The sequence below is a fragment of the Triturus cristatus genome, chromosome 10, assembly GCF_964204655.1.
Source record: "Triturus cristatus chromosome 10, aTriCri1.1, whole genome shotgun sequence".
NCBI classification, from domain to species: domain Eukaryota; kingdom Metazoa; phylum Chordata; class Amphibia; order Caudata; family Salamandridae; genus Triturus; species Triturus cristatus.
Genome location: NC_140593.1, coordinates 1,049,547,527 through 1,049,572,212, shown reverse-complemented (window position 1 = coordinate 1,049,572,212; position 24,686 = coordinate 1,049,547,527). Strand labels below are relative to the sequence as shown.

Sequence of the window (24,686 nt, the reverse complement as noted above, 5' to 3'; positions counted from 1 at the left end):
CTTGCAGTGACAATTATCTTGTAGTGCACAACAAATCGGTAACTTTGCAAAATGTATTCATGTTCTGTGAATAGCAACTTTGCACACTTCTATCAAATAGTTCTTCGAGACTTGTAAATTGGAAATATCCACACAAGATCTCACTTGTTTATAGTATGTACATTTATCTTATCTGGTTTAAATGTCTTTTTTGCAAAAATAATGCCTCACATCTTTTTTCAGAATGAATCTATCATGGATATTGGGGGATACAGTCCTTTCAAGAACCCATAGTGCAGTTTCTACATTTAGGAAAAATGCATTTTAGGCTACACATACTAAACTATTTGTGTAAATGTGAACAGGGATTTATTAAACCGGAACGATATGCATTTACAACCACATTCACAGCCAATAGGAACCTCTGATGTCTTTTATCATGGTTCAAAAGGCATTCTAAACCTAGGAACACTGGTATGAAGTAATCTTTCGTTTGGAATGGAATTGTTGTTCAATAGATCCTGCATGTATTATATATGGAGAAACTCTTTACAAGAGTAGAGTACCATCATGTCATTCTTCTAATGCTCGACTAAGGGTTTAAAAATGCAAGGTATAAAAATAAAAAAAGCCTTGTCTGTGGTTGCTTTGATGTTTATTCTGCGACATTGTGGAGAGTCCACTTAGAAGCATTTACGGTGGACGATGGAAGGGCCGAACTCATCATACTCCTGCTTGCTGATCCACTTCTGCTGGAAGGTGGACAGGGAGGCCAGGATGGAGCCACCAATCCAGACTGAGTACTTGCGCTCAGGTGGGGCAATGATCTGTGTAAGAAAAACTGAAGAATTATATGAACATGTGCAACAACAATCTTTGCTGCAGGTGTACCGAGACAGCATTTTTTGGATCCTACTCTACATCTTGAGTACTAACCTTAGCTACAGGTCGTGGTGATGATAAAGATATACTTGGGTTTTCAGTGAGGCATTATCCTGCTAGCACATGGGAATACTTTTTTTTACTAATGTTCAGCGTTTGCCATCTTCATCATTTAATCTTTTCCTCATCATCATTTATATGAAGAGGTGTAGTTATCAGAAGGCATGTTTTGCCATTGCAAGCAGAAACTAGCCCTCTGTCCGGGATTCTGTGCGGAGGGCGTGAGGTTGGGAGGTGCGTCTAGATCCACAATGCAAAAAAAACAAAAAACGTTTGTAAAATTGGACAACTGGTGTATAGTCAGCTCTCAATGCATATTTTGAAACCTGTAATTGTAATTTTAGCAATATTATTTTTACATGATATATATATAATCAAGATCCCGGTGGGGATCGAAACGCGTCATGCTGATTGTGTTGTGCTTTACAGGAGCTGAATAAAATCTGAGCTGCACGCAACCGTGGTCCGTACTCCATTTGTGCGCACAGGAGAAGTTGCTGCGAGAAGGAGTGCATTATATAAAATGTAGGTTAGATTGAATAGATGTGCCATCACAGGGGCAAACTTAAAGTTTGTTTATTGAGTATGTCCCTGATGGAAAGGTCAGCATGCATGAAATAAGATTTAATCTAAATCTCAGGGGTACAAATCGATGTCAGGCATTTTTCCCGGATGTCGGATATGAATTTGCTTCCCCAGGGACAAACGGGAGGCCCAGATATAATGCCACCATGGTTTTGTTACAATTTGAGGCATATCTTTCATTCTCCCTATGCTCTTTAGAGCAAGATTTAATTGCCACTTTTGAGATACCGTTACAGGTAAGAAGGGGTTCTGTGAATAGGGCCTCTAAGCCCAACTTTAACAGTGTAGCCTTTACATCACGCAACCAGGGAACCTGAAACACCTTGTCAAGGGATAAACAATCGCTGATAATATTTTGAGTGAGTTCCACTGTATCTCTAGTCCAGATTGAGTGCCAGAGCAGGACCGGAGCTATAAAGATTAAATCGGATATAAATGGGACATTCAACTCTTGGTGCATGATGTAGTTTGAGCAACCTTTCAGGAGAGATAATAGCTTTTTAAAGAAACTATCTTCTTTCTGTTGTAATAGCTCAGTTTTGGATATGCCCCAAATCCCTGCTCTATATTTGGCTGAAGCGATAGCTTTAGCGCCATAAATTGTTTTAATTGGTTCCAGTGGCTTTGTACCCAGTTTTGTTTATGAATGAGCATATGGCAACAGTGTTCTTTTCTAGTGCGTTACATCTGTTCTCAATCATATTTGTCCAGGTCCCTTCACTGTTAAAAAGTACCCCCCAGTATAAAAAAGACTTAGTTATTTCAATTTTCCATGTAGCAATAAAAAATGGTGGTAATTGTTTTGGCTGTTTGGAGGGCGGAGCTTGCCTGCAGCTAAGATGGCCGCTTAGGCTCTGAGCTCCGTCCGTCATCCATTAATTCGTCATGAATCCTGCGTTTAAGTGCCGCTTAATGCTGTAATCGTGACTCCCCGAAGGTCGGGAGGTACCCTCACACACTCGGTGCGGTTTTTCGCTCACGAGGCAGCCCGGAAACTATAGATCCGACAACGACGCGACCGGGGCCAGAGACCGGGCCTGAAGACCGGGGACGATATAAGCAGGGAGAGCCCGCCCACGACTGCAGACCAGAAACTGGGAGGCCAGAGCGCCGGACCTGCGGCCGTTGTCCTGCGAAGACTCGTCAGGGACAGGTGAGAGCGCTTAGCCGAGCAGCTGACGAACACCGCGGTGCCCCCCTTGGGATATCCATATGCAGCCAGCGAACATCGCGGTGCCCCCCTGGGGATATCCATACCGCCAGGGACGAGCTGGGCCGGCTGGGCGGTGCACGCCCAATGGCGAAGTAGAGACCCGCCGCACTTCTGGAGACGCTCATAGTGCTCATGGTGCAAAGAGTTGGTGGCTGATGGCTTGCGCCCCATGCCGCCAGTGAGTAGCGCCTGTGCCACCTCTGTTTCTGGGACCGGGAAATCAGAGGCAGGAGTGTCGCCGGAGTTGTCGGCGCTAGGCCTATAAAGACACTGTGGCCTGCGTGGCGCCCGACCTAACTCTGGTTTGGTGAAATATACGAAGAGTGCTTTCTCCTGCCTCAGGAGGGGCTGAGACCCCCTACATGCACCTCATTCTGCCCACGGGCTGGCGGACTCAGCAGCAGCTACCATATTGACAGTACTAATCCGCAGTGAGTACGAGCAGTGGGGAATTTGCAACCTCGGCGATCAAGCCAAGCGCAGTGGGTGCTGCTGAGACGCGGCGCTGGACTGTTGAGCACCGGGCTGACCTTGATCGCCCCACCAGGTACTATCATCCACAGAAGAGGGGCAAACTGTCCTGCTGACTGGATGCTCCTTGAGCAAAGGCCCCCCTGTTATTCTGGTAACACACCTGAAGTGGGAACTATTGTACTTCCCCTGCTACCCTATAACACTTTACGCGATTGATCGCATCAGCTCGCCACAATGGGGAGGGTAGACCGAACCCAACCGCGGCTCACGTTTGAACAACAGAAGAATAGCCAGCCCGGTGCAGAAACCACGAAGGACGCACAGGCGGCGACGGAAGACAGCAGAGAGCAGCCTGAAGGGACATGCGTACATTGCTCACTAACATGCAAACCAGCCTTTAAACAAGTTTATCTGCCATTGACTCCAAACTGGACTCCCTAGCTGACCGAATGGACAGAATGTCCGAACGGATGGACAAGTAGGCGGAACTAACTGACATAGCGGAGCGTAGAGTCACGGAAGTCGAAGAATCGCAGATGGAACTGGACACCACACAGAAGTGGATGAACACAGCGCTCCAGACTCTTCAGGACAAAGCGGAGGATCTTGAGGCCCGTTCTCGGAGATGCAACATACGCATCAAGGGTTTGCCAGAATCCACTCGTGTAGGCAATATGGAACTATTTGTGGAGAAACTATTGCATACATTGTTTGGCCCGGAACAATTCTCACATATGTTTGTGGTAGAAAGGGCTCATCGTGCGCTGGGCTCCCGACTGCCCCCGGGAGCTCTCCCACGCCCTATCATTGCGAAGCTTCTAAATTATAGGGATCGAGACACAGCTCTGCGACTCGCAAGAGAGAAACAACATTTGCAGTATGAAGGCTAAGAGATTTCGCTCAGCCCGGATTTCACCGCTCGTGTGCAAGAAGCCCGCAAAAGATTTGCACCCCTCAAAAAACAACTACGGGCCCACCAGTTGGACTACGCCATGCTATACCTGGTGAGGCTGCGGGTTAATTGACTGGGGCACTCGAAGATTTTCACAGATCCCAAAGCACTACAAAAAGCCCTGAAGGATTGGGCAATAGAACATTGGCAGAGTCCGGAACGCGCCATAATGGAGGGAGCCATGGGAGGAGATTTGGACGAACAAGACTGATGAGAGACCCCTACCTCCTGCCAGATAAGATGGGAACTTTTTGGGGGGCGGCCAGAGGATGAATAGGGTTGTCGCATGATACAAAGTCAGACTGCTTTAGGTTTCAGCAAAGGATGTACTGATTGGTTGATCAGGTTTATTTGTTATATAACAGAAACAGGATGGTGATATAGGGGGATCTGTTATAAATGTTCCTTGCCTTGTGTGGGGGGGAGGAAGAGATATTGCCAAAGTTTAATACGCTTTACGCTAATGTTAACTAGGATGACGGGCGGGAACCGGCGACTTTCTCATAGTAGATTGTCAGTTGCACGAGCAGGCAATATCCACCCACGTGTGTGCTCCACACTTTGAGTTCTATTTTTTCTTTTAGCATCTAGTATTGTTTGATGTGTCTTTGATATGCGAACAAGAGGGATTATGAGGGGACACCACCACGGCAAGGTTGGGCATGGCTGGGCGTGGGTGGGTGGGGGGTGGGAAGGGTCTGAGACTCACATTGCTGGATATGGTACAGATAAGGAAATGTGAATCTGTGATTGATGTACACACTGGACGGACACTCTTACATACACCAACCCTATGATAGCTGAAGAAAATCTCAACAGAACTGCTAGTCCTGACACTGTTAGTGCACTAACTTGGAATGCTCGTGGTCTCAATGATCACAGAAAGGTTCGTAAAATATTAAGATACTTGACCAGACATGATATCGACATTGCATTGCTGCAAGAAACTCACCTCCCACGCAACAGTGCTAGACTGTGCACTAGGGGATTACTAGGCAACACCCATGCATCAGGCTTTACCACTCATGCTAGAGGAGTAATGACATGGGTGAATCCTAAAAGCTCCCTTCAAATGGAACAGCTGTTAGCGGATACAGCGGGTAGATTTGTGATCACTAGATGTAAAGGGAAAGGCCTAGAACTAATTCTGGTTAATGTCTATGGCCCGAACCATGATCACCCAGACTTTTACAGACAATTAGTTGACACAGTGGGGTCCCTAGCGGGTGGACGACTGATATGGGGAGGTGATTTCAATTTTGTTTGAGACCCTGCCTTGGATAGATCAGGAGGACCTTAGAGACGCATATCAGCATCAGCGAGGGCTATGGAAAACGCGCTAGTGCGTTATGATCTGATTGATGTTTGGCGACACTGGCACCCGACACAAGGAGGGTACACGCATTACTTGGCATACCATAATATTCATACTAGGATAGATTATTGGTTTATAGACAGGCAACATTCCATAAACATGAACACATGTAAGATCCTCCCCCGCACGTACTACTGTTGGTATTGGAAGCCCGAAGGCGCGTATACCCCCCTTTACATGGCGATTCCCACCCTATTCCTTGTTAGACACAGTCTTTAAGGAAGAAATGGCAGAGGCCATTGAGATTTTCTTTGAGAAAAATGTGGGCTCAGTTGACTCTTTTCAGACGATATGGGACGCATTCAAAGTGTATATACGTGGAGTAACTATATCTAAACACGCGGGTGTCCTTAAGTCAATTCGGACTCGCCTGACCACCCAAGAGCGTAAGTTAGCTGCTTTGGAACAGGCAAGGCTGACTCGGCCTTCGGAAGAGATCACACAAGCATTGAAACACACGTTAGAAGAATATTACACTGAGGCGGTTGCAGAGATTAAACATATGGGCAAATACGCTACTGCTTGGATATATGGCGAGGGGGAGCGCCCTGGGGCAGTGCTGGCGCAACTGCTCAGACAGCGAAGAGACAAATCTGTGATCCCTGAGCTTACGACGGCAGATGGGGATGTTCTAATCGCGGAAGGTGAAGTGGTGGAACAATTCTGACAATATTACTTGGCTCTATATGCGACTAGGGGTGGTGGCACGGATAAACAGGTACTGGATTACCTGGCACATATTAAGTTGTCGTGGTTAAGTGATACTCACTGGGAATTTCTGATGCGGCCTATGGAGAGGGAAGAAATAATACTTGCCATAACCAACATGAGAGCAGGGAGCGCACCAGAGGGAAATGGCCTTTCGGTCGCCTTTTAGAAGGCGTTTCTTGATCTACTGCTACCGCAGTTGCTCACACTGTATGAAGATATGTGCATCACAGGAACAATGCCCCCATCTATGAGGGAAGCAATTATAGTTGCAATCCTCAAACCGGGTAAACCCCCGGACAGATGTGCATCATACCGTTGAAGTTAGATACCAACATTTTTGTGAAAATTTTAGCGAACAGACTGGTCCCTTTGGTGCCCACTCTAGTTGCTCCGGAACAAGCTGGTTTTGTTCCGGGCAGGAATTTGACATATAATTTGCGGACGGTATATGTTACCATGCAGCATACCAAGCCTGAAGTAGGCCGTAGCAGGTTTTTTAGATATGGAGAAGGCATTTGACTCTGTCGAATGGCCCTTCTTAAAACAGGTCCATATCAGAATGGGTGCTGGAATTGTTTTTATACAGCTTCTTGGAGTACTATATTACTCTCCCACGGCACGTATCAAAATAGGTGACCTAGTCACAAAGCCTATTCCAATCTCTCGGGGTACAAGACAGGGATGCCCCCTATCTCCTATCCCATATGCGTTTACGGCTGAGCCCTTGGCCTGTGCGCTGCGAGAGTATCATTACCATAGAGGCATACAATTCCCTGGATATGGACTGATTGTTTCCACCCACGCGGATGATACCTTATTATATGTCCGACATCCGGAACTTAATCTATTCCCTGTGCTGCGTGAGGTTGTGCTTTTTGTTGCTATGTCTGGTTTATGCTTTAATTGGTAGAAGTCCAATATGTTCCCATTAACCCCAGCCACTAACCCTGTTGAGCCGGATTACCCACTGCAGTGGACCACAGAAGCAGTGCGATACTTAGGTGTCCAGATACACGCAGACTCAGAAGTGGTATTTAGAGAAAATTATGGAGTAGCTATTGATAAACTAGAAGAAGATATAGCTAGATGGGTCCACTTTCCATTGTCTCTAATAGGCAGGACATCAATTATGAAAATGATTGTTTTACCACATTTTCTTTTCCTGTTCACAAATATCCCCATGGTACTGCCACGTGTGTTTTTTCATAGATTACAGACCCTCTTGACTCGCCTTGCATGGGCGGGGAAACAGGCCCGCGCTAGCTGGAAGATACTCACCCTCCCGTACTCTATGGGGGGGACTAGGCACCCCTGATATTGACCTGTATTATAGAGCTGCACAAGGTGCACTAGCGTACCAATGGATTCACGGCCCATTTGACATATCACATGTACGTATAGAGGCAGTGGTGGCTGACCCTAGACCCTTGCCAGCCTTACTGTTTACGGTGCCGGATCGACGTACAGGGATACTTGATTCACTAAATACAGGGACACATGCTTGGCATTACTTATTGCAACAGCAAGGGGGAGCAATCATGTATTCCTCAGCAGCAAAGCTTGAATGGTGTGAATGGCTCCCACCGTGTAAAGATAAGGGGGTGGTGAGGGCGCAAGGGAAATTAGGAGCACAACACGTAGGCAACCTATTTGAAGGGGGAGTGGATAAGAGATGGGGAGATATGGTGGGAAATGAGGTACCACCGCCCCTGTTAACGCAATGCTAATTCCATAGAGTAAGACATGCGCTTACTGAAACGCTTGGGGAGGATATGGCCGAACCTCCGGAATTACCAGCTCTGACCACTCTCAACAAATCGCAGACCCCCAAGAAAATGATTACTAGAATTTACCAAAGCGCGATGGCTAATAGACAATACACCTATACCAAAGCCAGACTAGCTTTGCAGTGCGATCTACAAAGAGATATCACAGACGAAATATGGACATATTGCTGCATAAACACAAAGCGCATCTCTCTCAACGGGCGACATAGACTCATACATTTTAAGTTTTTAAACAGGGTTTACTACACCCCGGAGCATCTACACAGATATGGCTTGAGAGAGGAACTCACCTGTGATAGATGTAATGCTCCAATCGCTGACTTCTACCACTTAGCCTGGATGTGCCCAGGGATTGCCAACTTTTGGGAGCAGATCTTTGTAGAATTAAACCAAATAGTGGAACTAGCCATGACCCCTGCCCAGTATTGGCGTTGTTAGGCTACTCCAAGACACTGCCTAAACCGAAGCGTAGGCTGATAGATATGGCCCTATTGTTAGCTAAAAGATGTGTGGCCATGTGCTGGATGCGAGGGCCTCCCCCCACGATAACAAAATGGTCTAAAGATATGTTATTCTGTAGCACTCACTGAAACTTATAGTGATTTACTACCACCACGTAATCGGCTTAAAAGTTTCTGGGCGATGTACAAAGCATTGGTAGAGAATAATAACACGATTGGAACGGAGGGAGGGGAGGTGCTCATAGATGCTGATCCGGAAGAATTGCAGAATGCTGAATAATGTTAACTAGGATTGATATATGCTATTGATTTAACAGCTGTATCTCGAACATGTTGGATTAATGACAGCGAACTGAATGCAGTGAAAATTGAGAAAACAACACCAATGGTGCTAGTATCAGGAGAACGTTGTTAGAAACTTTACTGATGTGCTCAATTGACAGAGTGTAAACAACAGATGTACTTAAGTATTGATCAGCAATTGTGCATGAGTCTCGTATTTCTTGTTATGAAAACATAATAAAGAAATTAATTTAAAAAAAAAAAATAGTTTTGGCTGTTTCCCTGCTATAAGGACGAATGCTTTTGATTCATTAACTTGCCGCCATATATGACTCATCATTATTTATTGATTTTTGCAGGGCTACACCTGTCCTGGCAACCGATACGGCATCGTCAGTGTATAACAGTATAAGTAGTTGTTTCTTGTTTACGTTGAATACGTCGGACACCTCAAAACTCACACCGTTGGTATACATTGAGAATAAAAGAGGGGCTAAGACGGTGTCCCCCCCGAAGGATTGGGTAAGATCTTGTGCATTTGCCGTGGCTGCTGTACCTAACACATGCAGTAGACTGGGAGTATAATTGTCTGATGAAAAGTATGTTATCATCCACTCCCATGTCTTTCAAAATAATCCAGAATAAAACAGAATCAAATGCAGCGGAAAGATCCATGAACGCCATAAAAACATTTCCTCCTTTAGCATGGGTACACTTTGCTGCAATTAGATTTAAATTTAGGCACTGATCCAATGTCCCCATCCCTTTTTTTTAAAACCATATTGGACTGGAATTAAAACGTTTTTTGTCAGCTGCCCATTCCTCAAGTCTATTTAATAACAAGCGGCCCATTAGTTTACATGTTCCATCTATAAGCTAAATTGGCCTATAGTTCTAGGGCAACGCTTTGTCCCCTTTTTTTGAATATTGACACAATCACTTTTTTTTCCCATTAAGCAGGGGGGCACTTTAGCAAGTGCATTAAAAACATTGGTCAGGAATGCAATCCAGAGTTCCAGGTAATAAAAAAAAAAATCAATAGGGGCACCGTTGGGGCCTGGAGCCTTCGCGCTACTGCATTGAATAAGGCCATTTTCCACCTCTGTCATTGAGAAGGTAATGGGAATGCCCATGTCACAGTTTGGGGGGTCATCAGTCAAGTTTACCCTATCTATGGCTAACCCGAATATAGCTGTATAGTGATCCATCCAAGCCTCCTCCCCCACATTTATACTTAAAGTGGGATCTGTAGCTTGACTCAAGAATGGTGAGTTGACTATCTCCCAAAATTCTTTAGAGCTTATTAATAGGGAGGCAAGCTGTAATTTGTCCCAGGCATCCTCTTTAAGAGCCATAAGTCTCTCCCGCTTACATTTTTTGTATTGTGCCAGAAGAGAGCTGTCCAGGGCAATATTCCTTGGCCTTTCCATTAGCGCTTAGTGTAAGCTACTGAGGGGTTTTTTGCAAGCCTTATTAAACCAGCACAAAGTCTTTAGTAAGCCATGTTTATTCTTAGATTTTAAATTGCTTTCCACCACACTCAGCAGTGAAGCAAAGTCCTGGACTATACCTTGCGGGTCACTATGCAAGTCAAGACACGCTGATATTTCTTTCTGGGTGCTCCCAATTACAGTAGGTAGTGATACATCCTAATTAATTTTTGCCCACTTTAACACTATGCCATTCCTTCTTGCTATTTTTGGTGCTGGAACTTTCGTAACTGCGCTATTAAAGCAGCCCTTCCATTGGATTTGAAAGGTCAATGCAACATGATCACTAAAAATTGAAGCAAATGTTCCTCTCTGGTTAAAAAAAACCTCTTAACGTGGGTCGCCAACACTAGGTAATCTAGCGTGGAACCATGTATTGTGTCCCCAAACGTTTTTGCCAAAGTGCCCGTTTGCTTGTCTACAGGATTAAGAATTACCAGGTTTCTCGTAACCAGGAGTCTGTTCAATTCTTCCCCGTACTGCGTATGTAAGAAATGATAAGGTACAACCCCTTCTTCATCTACCAACCCACATAGCGGTGTTGTGGTTTTTGGGCAACTATGAGCGTTAAAATCACCCACCCACACTATATGTAAGGGTTTACGATGGGTGGTTTTTACTTTTTCAATTTCTTTTTCAAGTGAGTGAATTACCTCTGTCATGTTGCCTTCAAAATAGTTATTGTAATAGTTGATTAAGAGCATATCCTCTCCACCAAAACCACTACACACTATGAGATGGTAATAAGAGGACTGGACATCTAACTTGAGTATCCTTATGCACAAGGTGATTCCTCTCAAAGATAGTAAGCCCCCTCTAGCGCTGCCTGACCGGGAAGGAATAGCAGGGGTATAAATTGCACGAAACCCATCAATGTACACCGCACCAACTTCCCATGTTTCGTGAAAGCACACTAGGTCATAACAATTGATAATCCTAGACCAGTCTTCATTTTCCCTCTTAGACTGAAACCCCACTATATTCCAGGCTAATACTTTAATAATATCGATTCCCTGGGCCTGAGGCTGATTGCCTGTTGAAGAGGCTACCTCCTGTTGGTTCTGCGGATACTGAGTCACACCACTACTCTTATGTCAATCGCATGCTTCTAGGCCCTCAAGGGATGCACATTTATTTGCCAGTGACATACCTAAGACATCATTTCCTCCATTAGGGAAGGTCACAGGGGCATACGTATGAGGAGGGACAGAGGGGCCAGGAATACTATTTATCCTCCTGTCCAGAGAATTAGTGCCCAGTGGTCTATAAAAAAAAATACAATGTCAAAGCATACATTTGTGTAAATGCCACAGGAGAATTGGGGATCAAATCCAGAAGGCATTTCACAAGATGTTTGTTTCTAAAATTGATTACTACGCAATCCTCCCCAATTGATTTTGGAGTGTTGCCCACCCAGGGCACTCTTCTTGCACTCTTCTTGCCATGATGATGTGGTTGGCAACATTAGCACATTCGTGGTACGGGAAAAATTTAGTCAGCCAATGAGACGCTTTGTTCATCAGTTGTTGAGTAGTTTCCATCTGGCCATAATGCAATGATGGAGTGTTTACTAAAATCATCACAAAGGGGCATGCAGCCGGGCGGAGATTCAAGTTAAACTTATGGTGAGATTGATACACTCCCTGACCTAACCCTTGGGCAGCCTGTCTTGTTCTAACAGAATCTGCAGTACTGTGTAAGTGTATGGATTGTTGATTCTGAGGGGGTGCATCAAAGTGAGCGATGGTCTGACTAAATGTAGCTAGGGTGCAGGGGTCACTACACAGTTGATGGTCGTCAATAGCTGGGAGAGTATACTAGTAAATTACCGGTGAGTCAGCCATACAAAGTATATTGTTGTTACTTTGCCCACTTCCCATACTTGCAGGTCTCCCCCCTTATAACTTGGTTACATGAGGTATCCGACCGACACTCAGATCAGACCGCAGGCTGAGAGTTAGTGAGAGAAGGATTTTTAAATTTACACGGCATGCACAGTTTACCCTCTGTACAGGTTCAGCAGGCCTACTAATGCATACACAAGCACAAGCACTTCCCCCTCTGTCACTGATTTTTGTTAACTCAGCCTCAATGCAGGCTCTTTAATACAGGCTGTACCAATCGGGCCATGATACTTTCCAGTTCTTGTGTGGGTTGTGTAGACTTCCTAGGCCACATGTGATCTTCAGAGGAGAGCTCTTGTCCCCACCGGGTACAGTCAGTCTTTGCGGTCTCCCCCCTCTCTTCTTTTTAACCGGCGGCTCAATAGGGGAGTCAGGAGGATCTTGGCCGACCGTACAACTAGGCATGGGACCATTATTGGAGCCTCATTTTGTGTAAGTAGATCAATACCGACACTGGATAGCCTATCAGCGTTTGGGATAGGGGTGTGAAGGGGTAATGAGTACGCCTTGCCTCCAGACAGTCGTCCCTCTGGTCTCTCAATCTCTTTTGACAACACGTCTGCATCTTTCAAGAGGAAAGTGTCCAATGTGTTAACGGCCTCAGCTCCTTGGTCTCATGGAGTAGCCTTTCTCTTCCCCATGTTCATCAGCTAGGACGTTAGAGGGGGGCCCAGCCCAGCCTCCTCCGGGCTCGCGGGCCGAACGACGGTGTTTTGAAGTGCCTCCAGGCGCTAGGGATGGTGGGAAATGTGGTCCCCTCGCGGCTTCGCTGCCCAGTACGTTTCCACTCCACCAACTTGCGCCACAAACTCGTGCATACAAGTCAAAACAAATACGGTCTGCACATTTTTGCACTGAAGGCAAAGAATGTGGAAATCACTCAATCACAAAGACAGCTTCTGCAATTTGTAGGCAGCTGGGTCTGAAGTGTTGCAGTGCCAGCCCTTTGTTAAACATGCCCAGACCTGTAAATCCAGTGCATTAGCTGTACCATGAATCGTATGGAATGTGGCCTGCTGTCTTATTCCCACTTCTCTTCTTTGTCAATGTTTGGAATAGTTTGCTGTGCATGAATTTAGAATGAAAATAGCCTGGGCTGTACAATTAATCATTTCTGCCCAAAAATCTTTTTTTCAGGCCATTACCAGCCTCATTAAGTTTGAGGGACAAGCACTCATTTTTTTGCTCTCTAGATTGTAGGCTTGAAATACGTTTATAGATCTTTTAACTCTGATAACTGGGAGCTATAAGGAATGGTTTTGCCAGTGTATTGTGGCTTTCTAGATCCCTACCTTCTTTGTCAACCCAAGAGGACACGAGGCATTGGATAAAACATTTTTGCACCACCCACCTTTTCATGATATTCTCTGCACTTATAGGCACCTCCTTCCCTGAGAAAAAGGGTCTGGTGGAGATTCAGGGTATTTCATATAGAGACATTTGTAATGCTGCTGCCAGGCACTCCCCATTCAAACCCAAATAGGATTATAAATTGTCGTTGGGGCATTTTCATCATGGTTACATTGGTTTCATGGTCCTTCACTGCTTTCTGTTCTTCATGCTAATATAGAATCGAGAAGTGTAAAGCCATGTATTATGCTTGTTTGTCGATCAGATGTTGGTATTTGTCCACTCATTTTGGAGTTTGGCTTCCATGATTCAAGGACATGACTGACGGGGAAGGAGAGTGTGGTAATGCTCTCATTACTGACTGGCAATTCTTGCAACACTAAGTCTCCTCATCCTACACTTCCTCACTATAGTCCTTTCACTTGTGCAGCACCCTTTAATTTCCTTAGGTTGCTTAAGCTTAAGGAACCGCTCTGAGGTGAAGGGTTGTGTGTATGTGTACTTATATATGTGGCATTGCATGATAGTTACCTAGCCAGTACACTATGTGCCACACTTGTTGTTCAAGCAAATTTGATGCTGACCTTGGTGCTTTCCTTAAGGTCTTTTGCCGAAGGAGAAAGACTTTTGATCTACTTTATTCAGTTAATAATGCTAGGTACAAGGATGTGTGAAGCCCCTTATATCATTTATCATCCAATGGGAAACAAAACTGAAGTGGGTGCAAATGAGGTGCATGTAAGATTTGGGGGAATTGGGAATGCAATGCGGATAATCCTAACCTTGGATTTGGTAGTAATGTGAAGCATCCTAAGTTAATTAGGATGCTTCACATTTTTACCAAATGCATGATGAGTATCATCAGCAGTATTGTGAGCTCCCACAAATTACGCAAGGAAGACAGAAGCACATTTAATGGCATTCTGGCCATGCACGACCCAAGAGGATTGAGAAGCTAGTTGTATGATGTTAATGGCAAGTGGTCTGCCAACAGTGTTTCATCAGATAGACAAATGTCATAAATAATGGTTGGGAAATCTGAATCGTTTTATCAGTATCCTGATGGCAGAGAATAATATCTGTATTATAGGTCCCCAGATCTTACTCAGCTGATTTGGAACCTGAGTGAATGCACATTTTTCACATTGAACTCCACAGAATTTGTACGGTGATTTACACACTGAATGAAAAATAATTCCATATCTGAGTCAAGAGAATTAATGTCAGGTGACAGACAGTGAGTTTCTTCTAGTGCGGCTTGTGAAACCTGATTTTATTTTATTGTACTTGCTCCTCTAAAATTGATCTACTCCACTTGGCACTTAATGTACTTTTTCAGGCAGTTGTTCATTCCTTTGTTCTGTCTTAGCTGGTGTATTAATACTCCATCTTGTAGGAAGCTACTGAGAGTATTGCTTCCACTTCTAGCTTCCCAAAACAGGCACCTGCTATGGGGGGCTTAAATTGTATCAGATCATAGCAACTATATGGGGAATTAGAATGACTACCTATACAGCAAGAAGGTTCAAATCTAAACGAATTCTGTAAAATGCAATAAAGTGTACACTTCCTTTAGCTTGCCACAGAATCATTCGCTTTATGGGCTTCTCTTCTACATTGAGTTTGGAACAAAGGCATGTTTATAATTTCATAGTAGAGATTATACAATATTCAGTGGGCTCCCAAATTAGGGTTTGATTTCCTGAGGGACCTTACAATGGCCATCTGGTTGCCCATTTTCGTAGAATAATTGAAGACTTAGGGCCACATGTAAGAAACATTCTTGCAGTCAGAAATAGACGATCAGGCCGTTTCCGACTGCAAATATGCTTTTACGTATGTACAAAATACTAATTGCGATTCGTTATTTGGAAGGGGTGTGTTTAGGGTGTCACTTCCAAGTACCAAATCTGAATTGGATGTATGAATGTTTTGCGACCGAATTATGGTCACAAAACATTCCTAATTTACCAACTCCTTGAAGAAAGTGGTAACCCATTGGCAAATGAGAATGGAAAACAAATATTTTTAAGAGGACCACGGCCTACTCTTTAAAAAAGAAATTGCAAAGTTTCACTTTTTCTTTTTAAACGCGTCCCATTTTCCTTGAAGAAAAAGAAAGCTAAGTTGGAACCCTGGGGACCCTATATGATAATTACTTGGTGCCCTTACACAATCGAATGGATGCCATGCTTCATCAAAGGGCGTTCTCCTCGTCGGACTGGCGTTGCAATATCCTACGGGCCCGTCAACAGGGTTCTTTATCGGAGATCTTTTCCATTTTCTACCGTAATGATGAGTGTGTGTGTGAGGATGTCAGATGTCTAGGGTGGAGTTAGGATAGTTATAGTGTAAAATGAACTAAATTACAACTTTAAAGGATACCAAATGGTTTTATTATGATGGTTTACTTGGCAGGGATAAAAACAATGAGAAGACGGCTATTATAATGGCTCAAAGGAGCAAGATAGCCTAATATGTTGTTGCGGTCGACATGTTTCATGCCCAGAGGTCCAGCCGGGTCCATGGTGTAAGGGGCCTGACAGATTGATTCTGTGGGAGAAGGGTGGGACAATCATATATAAAGGTATTTTCCTTGTAGGGGAGTACCTGGCAACACACACTCCTCTCACAGTGTAGGGTAAGAATCGCTTAGGTCCAGAAGAAACGCCACAGGTCCGGCTGGACCTCTTGGCAGAAAACGGAAAAGATCTCCAACAAAGAGCCCTCTCACGAGGCCCGTAGGGGCCCTAAAGCGCCGGCTGAATGAGGAGCACGCCCTTTGATAATGTATGATATCCATGATGACCACTGGTTCAAGGCCAGCACTCTCCTCAGCAGCCTCGCCTGTCCGCCACGCTCCTGACTGTGTCCCAGCTCCGGGTTCGAGCCAGCAGTCCGCCCGGCGGTAACTGCCCTTCCTATCATTTGTGTTTGCCGTAATTGTCTTTGTTTCTTTCTTTCCTATACCCCATAATTTGTGTGCCTCCATTCACTTCTGTACCCCGTTAATCTTACTTGCTTCCTTGTATTGTGTACCCCGTATCTGTTGGGCACCTTTCAGTGTTTTTGCCGTGTTTTTTTCCGCCGCTGCTGCCCCTACGGCCCCGCCCACCGATCCAGTCCGCTCCCGCCCCCTTCCTGCTCCCGCCTCCCTCCCTTCTTATGGCGACCGCTGTGCAGTCACGCCGCTGGCGTGCCAATGGCAAACCTGTCTGCGCCCGTCCACGCCTGGACCGCGCCCAGTACCAGACCCCCTGGCCCCGCAACCTCAACAACACCCACTACCGCTTCGACACCCACACCCTCCACGCCGGCCGCCTTCCCACCTGCTTCCAGGTCACCCCAAAGCTCAGCCACGGACCCTTCACCTGCCGAAACTGCAACTACACCAACCAGTGCACAACACGTCCTGCCCATCACACAGACGCCGACCACAACAAACTTAGCTGCATACTACTCCACACCCACTCAGTCCACAAACACGCCGTCGAACTCTGGGACCTGCTCGACTCCGCCGGCCCGGACATCGCCTTCCTGACGGAGACCTGGATGAACACCACCTCGGCGCCTGACATAGCCATAGCCATCCCGGACGGCTACAAGATCACCCGCAGAGATCGTAACAACAAACCAGGAGGAGGAATCTCCATCATCCACAGGAACACCATCAGAGTCTCAACTAACACCGAAGACACCCTCAGCATGGCAGAACACCTACACTTCCAGATTAACGTCAATCACAACACCACCCTCAGAGGAACCCTTGTCTACCGACCCCCGGGTCCCCATCCACAATTCAGCGAATCCATCGCCGACCTCATCAGCACACACGCCCTCGCCTCCACAGACTACATCCTCCTCGGAGACCTGAACTTCCACGTCGAGAATGCTAACGACAGTAACTCCACACCGCTGATCGACAACCTCGCCAATCTCTGACTCAAACAGCTCGTCACGACACCCACCCACTCCGCTGGACACACGCTCGACCCCATCTTCTCTGCCAGCGACCATGTCACCTTCAGCCACACCACAAACTCCACTGGACCGACCACCACTGCATCCACTTCTCCTTCGAGAAACACACCGCCCACAACCAGCCGCATCAGATCCCTCACCGCAGCTGGAATAAAGTAACCGAAGACCAGCTCATCACCACACTAGCCCGAAACCCTCCACCGGAGCCCTCCGCAACCAACGCAGCAGCCCACAACTTCAGACAATGGATCGATGACTGTGCCAACACCCTCGCCCCGATCAGGAAACCCTCCAACAGGTGCACCAACACAAGAGCCATCTGGTTCAACGCCGACCTCCAGAACTCCATGCACACCTGCCGAAGACTAGAGAAGCAGTGGCGCAACAACCAGACACCCGACAACCACGCCGCCCTCACAGACGCCAGACGCAACCACCGCCAACTCATCCGATCCGCCAAAAGAACCTCCTTCAAGGAACCCATCGACATCAACGGACACAACAGCAAAGAGCTCTTCAACATCGTGAAAGAGCTCACTTCCCCCAGGTCCAGCTCCAACGACATCCCACCATCACAAGAACTCTGCGACTCCCTGGCCACCTTCTTCCACCGCAAGATCGCAGACATCCACAGCGGCTTCGACACCCAGACACCTACAACGGACACCGACACCCCCGAATCAACATCCACCAAACACACCAACCTCCTGCTCTCCTGGAACCACGTCAACGACGAAGACACCATCCAGATAATGAACACCATCCACTTCGGCTCACCTTCCGACCCCTGCCCCCACCACATCTTCAACAAGGCAAGCTCCATCATCGCACCCCAACTCTGAAAAATCATCAACTGCTCCTTAGAGACTGCCACCTTCCCGGAAAGCTGGAAACACTCCGAAATCAACGCCCTACTCAAGCAACCCAAAGGACATCAAGAACTTCCGACCCATCTCCCTGCTCTCGTTACCGACGAAAGTCATTGAGAAGACAGCCAACAGACAACTGACCCGCTTCCTGGAGGAGAACAACGCCCTGGATCATTCCCAATCCGGATTCCGCAGCAACCACAGCACCAAAACCGCACTCATCGCTGCCACTGACTACATCAGAACCATACTGGACAACGGCGAAACCGCGGCCCTCATCCTCCTGGACCTCTCGGCCGCCTTTGACACAGTCTGCCACCACACCCTGCGCACACGAAAAACGCAACGCAGGGATCCGCGACAAAACCCTGGACTGGATCACCTCCTTCCTCACCGGTAGAACCCAGAGAGTCCGCCTCCCCCTTTCTGCTCCGAAGCCACCACGATCATCTAAGGCGTGCCCCAAGGCTCATCCCTCAGCCCGACCCTCTTCAACATCTACATGGCACCACTCGCCAACATCGTCCGAGCACAACGCCTCAACATCGTCTCCCAGCGACACCCAGCTGATCCTCTCCCTCACCAAGGACCCGGACACCGCCAAATCCAACCTCCATGAGGGAATGAAGGCCGTCGCAGACTGTATGAAGACCAGCCGGCTGAAGCTGAACTCAGACAAGACAGAGGTCCTCATCCTCTGATCCACCCCCTCAGCATGGGACGACTCCTGGTGGCCAGCCTTGCTGGGAGCCGCCCCGTCACCCACCAACCACGCACGCAACCTGGGTTTCATCCTGGACTCTACGCTCTCTATGACCCGACAAGTCAACGCTTTTTCCTCCTCCTGCTTCAACACCCTTCGCATGCTCCGAAAGATCTTCAGATGGATCCCCACCGAAACCAGAAGGGCGGGCACCCAAGCACTCGTCAGCAGCAAGCTAGATTACAGCAACGCACTCTACTCAGGAGCCTCGGCCAAACTCCAGAAGAGACTCCAACGCATTGAAAACGCTACGCACGCCTCAATCCTCGGACTCCCTCGCCACAGCCACATCACCACCCACCTTAGAGACCTGCACTGGCTCCCGGTCAATAAGAGGACCACCTTCAAGCTCCTCACCCACACGCACAAAACGCTCCACAACGCCGGACCAGCATACCTCAACGAACGACTGTCCTTCTACACCCCGAACCACCTGCTTCGCTCCGCCGACCTCGCCGCAGTCCCAGGCATCTGCCGAACGACCACCGGCGGCAAATCGTTCTCCCACCTCACCGCCAAGACGTGGAACACCCTCCCCGCACAGCTGCGGCAGACCCAGGACGTGCTGACCTTCAGGAGACTCCTCAAGACCTGGCTGTACGACCATTAGCTGCTTCCCGACCCTCACCGGTGAGTAGCGCGCTCTACAAATGTACTGATTGATTTGATTTGGATGTGTGAGGGCACCAAGTCATTATCATACAGATTCTCCAGGGTTCCAACCTAGATTTCATTTTCTATTCGTTAGGAACAGTAGCTCCTTGATTTATTGATTATGTTTTAGCCGCATGGGTACTGGACCTGTATTAGTGCCCTGGCCCCCCCTTGTGCATATAATTATGTTCTATCTAGTCAGTAATGTGGTGATTGGAATTTGAATAGGACAGAAAAGTTTAAATTAAATATTAACTCTGAATTTGCCTTCTAAGAAACAAGTTATTTATAGAAAAAGGATACCCGTAATTTATTGATAACCTTAGGTAATCTTAGATCCTGTAGCTAGATGTTTTGAACCAAGTGAAAGAGGAGTGATAGAGTAAACTGATAAACATTCTAGCCTTTTACAATCTAAACGATGGACAGAACACTTAAGATGAAAAGTGAGTTCAGGTAAAAAGAGTGTGAGCTTCAATGGGAAGATGTAGTTGACTCAAATTTTGAAAGTAGTTGGATGAGTGATTGGACCACCTGTATGAAATTATCTTTTTCTGTAAATGCAGCACACACCGTGTTCTTCCTTATGAATTAATTATTGAGGTCTGCCAGCCTTTAAGCAAAACTAAACCAAAAACTTCAGGTTCTCTGGCATTGTAATTTACATGGTGTCAAGGTAGCTCATATGTTGCTTGACTTTGAGCTGATACACAATATCCTGCTTAGAGAGTGGCAAACAGTGTTCAGAAGTATGTGAATTTTGTAATTAACAGGTAGATCATAATGTTTGGTGGTTGGGGCTGTCATCAACATTTAAATTGTTCTATTTGGCAATTATTATTTCATACCCAAGTCACTGGAGCTTTTATGGTAAATAATTACAAACATGATAAATACAAAATTATTAATGTTGTTTGATGAAGCAATACATGAGAAAGCCAGAGATTGGAATATGAATGCAAATAGAGTCAAATGCCTAGAAGAAATTCCACCCAGTAGTATTCTGTGTGCGCTTCTTCAAGAAGGATGCCTAGGATTGTGTTGGTATGGTCCCTATAGTATGACCAATATGGCTCTGTAGTGCCGGATTCTTCTACTCTCTCATTTTGCTGCCATTTCTTTCTTTCTTGTCTACAGACCGCAGACTACTTCTCTATTACTATTCTGAGGATTGCTTAGGACTGTAGACATCTGTTTAGCATTGAATAAGGATTATAGGTTTATAAAACTGTCACAAGAATATTAGGGTGGGCGGAACTTGCAGAGTTTCACTCTGCAGAATTTCGCCAACGGGTGAAAAATATACTGCTGGTGCTGCAGTTTAGCGTCGGTAGCGTGAGCAGTGCTGAAAATAAGCACTAACAGCACATTGCGTTGCACAAAAACACGCGGCCATCGAGTTGGTTTTTCTCCACTCAAATAGAAAATCTACTTGAGTGGCAGCAAATCTACTCAAATAGCAGCCCTCTGACAGTGAATGCCCGCAACCACCTAGGTTAGAAAATCGTGTTAGGAGACGCCAAATCTCACTCGTGCTCACCAGCTCCAATATTTTGAGCCTCACGAGGACCGAAATCAGCCACACGGCGATTGGCGGAATCTGGCTAGAGTAACGTGAAGAGGTAAAAACTCTGCGGGGGAAATAATCTTTCAACCACCCCTAAACAATATAAGACACAGATCCTATATTGAGTCATGGAAAGAGGGCTTGAGATCCTATGGAATTTGAAAGCATACAGTTCAGCTAAATACTTATGAGTTTTTATCATTCTCTTGTTATGTCTTTTGTAGTACATGCATCTTTATGTAGTGACTGAAACCCTTGTCATATAAGGACTTAGGGGAAAACTGAAAATACAGACGTCATAAGGAATCTACAGGCGAGTGGAGAACTTCTCTCCTCTTTGTAGACTCACTAGGAGATCTTGCCGGAATAAGTCATGTTTATTTCAGAAATAATGTGTAAAAACACAGCACATCTCTTTTAACTATCTTAATCAGGAACATGTTAGTTGTGACAATGAAACAGATGGCCATTTCTTGAGGTGAGTTGCCTGAGCTTAGGGCTACAACAGAGTACAGATTTTCAATAGCTTTAGGGTTCTCTTGGGTCTAATATGCACTTGCTTTACAATGAATACTGGTTTAGGACAACCGTATTTTAGAGACAAACATCTACAAGGGAAATATAATTAACTCTTTGCATCCCAAATGATCTATTCTCTGAAGGCAGACTTTATTTCCTCCTTGGATTCCTACAAAAACCTATGGGGAATGGCCATATGACAGTTTTTGCTTAAATTAAAAAATATATATCTTATCTCTTTTGCCTCCTTTGCAGTACAACAAGTAGTAAAGGGGGACCTATGTATTTATTCAGCCAATTAACCCACATTGTCGCCTGATGCAAGTGAACATAGAGGAAACTTAAAAATCTTGGCATTGAGCCCTTCTTCTTTTGTGACATCCATCTGCAGGTATAAGTGTGAACATAGCAAAACTATAACTATTCAAATGTTTCATAACCCTGAAAAATGTATTGATGGATAACCAATTTCTCTCGTACTACTGATTGGGTTGCTCAGGATTAATACAGAAAATCCACATTTTAACTTTTTGTGCCGGTTGATAACATTTCTATTTTGCCTCACTCAGAAAGGAGAACTGTGTTATTTAGGAAGGAGAGCATAGTTATCAGTCTCCTATGGTCTTCTCAGCGGAGGCACACTACACATACATACACCTAGACATTATGGCCTCCGCTCATTGACGTTTATATGGTCACAGCACTCTTTCTGCAATACCATACCGCCTATTACATTTAGCAGTGGGTGTTACAACAGATTAGCTGACCTGAAAGATGTAGTGAAAATGTACTTTCTGTGTTTTTGTATACATGTCCACAAAAAATATGTTTGCTAAGCATCTTTCATACCGAGAGATGGTAGAAGAAAAGGACCCCATATATTGAGTACATAGGATCCTCTGAGAATAAGGATAAAGAGATGCTAGGTGTGCTTCAGGGTCCTCTGATCTACCTGTACATGCTATGCTATGGGATTTGTAGAGCGCATGGCGACCCAAAGGCATCCCAGCACTAGTAAGGAGAGGATGCACAACAAGACAGATATCAGCAGTCGTCTGAGAGGGCTTTAGGAATATGCAGCTCAGTGTCTAAAGTCCTGATCATCAAGGAGAGAGAGTTCCAGAGCTTAGTTGCATTAAAGCTAACATAGCTTCCTCCTTTTCTGGCTCTTTTAAGTTCAGGGACGGTGACCAAATGCAGGTTGGAGGAACGGTGTTCCCTTCTGGGAACATAAGGGATAATAAGCTGTTGAAGTATGGGAGGAAATTTCCCATGAAGGACTCTATGGGCAATGCACAGGGACTTATATTTAATTCCTTGAACAATGGGGAGCCAGCGAAGAGAGCATAGGATGTGCCTTCTCTTAGTATTGTCTAGCTCTGATTGAACTCACCTCGTCATCCTACCATTTTTTACAATTTCAAACCATTTCTCTTCGCCAGCATTATGCCCTACAGTTTAAAATCCACTGATGCACACAAACTACCAAAACTGCTAACATTTGTTTTACTTTCTACTCTCAGAGAGTTTGATCATTCACAAAATGAACTAATTGAAATTAATTTGCTTATTTCAGATGTTTTACATGTTGTCAAGATGTCTCTTATAAAGACCCTGGCTCACTTTCATATAGAGCCACAGAAGAGTTATAGTGTAATTTTTGTTAGTATTCAAATAAAGGTAACAAATACAATTGGATTCATAATGTAGTAATGTGAGCACCTTAGCTCCATCCCTTGTGGACTCAAATGGTCCGAACAACCTGTAAGCAGAAGCAATTCTAAATGTAGAATATTAGGAGTATCCCTTTATTAGGTGGGTAGCTGTTTCAATCGCATGCAAAAAACCCAGAGAAGAGCCCTTCATCAGGTGCTGTGAATCTTGGCATGTGCAAGGTGCAGATTAAACCACACCTCTGTGCTAGGAGAGGTGAGATTGTGTTATGGAATGTGCAGATATTTGTAATTTAGTTGATGGAGTGTTGGTGGAAAGTAGGATGTTAGAGCCATGGGGTTGTGAAGGTGTGAATGGCTAATTCTAAGAATGTAAAACTGGTTCTTTGCTAGGATCCTTGTAGAACGTAGTCCCAAAGGCATGTTTACACTTGACTCCCTACAGCCTATTCCTTCATTTTCATCATCAGACATACGTTGTGTGGGAATGAGATCAGGAAGATTTGTAACACTGGTGCCTATCATGGAATGTCTGCATCGCCAGGGGCTACAATAGATGCAACTATTTCCACATCTTTTACTCTGAGGCTGTGGGAAGCCGCAACACAGAGTTTGGCAGGCAATGTGCAGCAAACACGAGGAATAAGGTAGAAAAAGGGTGACAAAGGAAATTTAGGAAAGTGGCATTAGACAGGACTTCAGACAGAGTACCAGAAAGCAATACAGTAACTGTAACCGATAAGCGGCCGCGCACGCCAGTGACGTCACGCGGCCGCGCCACTCTCCCTCAAAGCCTGCCAGGGGCCCCCGCAGCGCGGGACGCACAGCCCTTGGCTATCGCTACTTCCACATCCTTTGTTAGCCGTGAGGGGAACGGCTCAGTGGGGACATTAACGGCCCTGATATCCTTGGTGCTCCTTCGAGGAAACATCGCCGTGAGGGGAACGGCCTACAGTATCCAGCAGCAGAAGCGGCCGCGCACGCCAGTGACATCACGCGGCCGTGCCACTCTCCCTCAAAGCCTGCCAGGGGCCCCCGCAGCGCGGGACGCACAGCCCTTGGCTATCGCTACTTCCACATCCTTTGTTAGCCATGAGGGGAACGGCTCAGTGGGGACATTAACGGCCCTGATATCCTTGGTGCTCCTTCGAGGAA

General features: G+C 45.9%; 1 protein-coding gene across 1 annotated transcript in view; it reads right to left on the bottom strand.

Annotated features, from left to right (window-relative positions):
* Positions 1–662: 662 nt before the first annotated feature.
* The window catches only part of LOC146796543 (actin, cytoplasmic 1-like), a 49,499-nt gene continuing 25,475 nt past the window's right edge, over positions 663–24,686 (bottom strand). The window contains exon 4 of the mRNA XM_085631342.1: positions 663–820. Within this exon, the coding sequence (XP_085487468.1) occupies positions 663–820 (158 nt within the window). The remainder of the gene's footprint in view (positions 821–24,686) is intronic.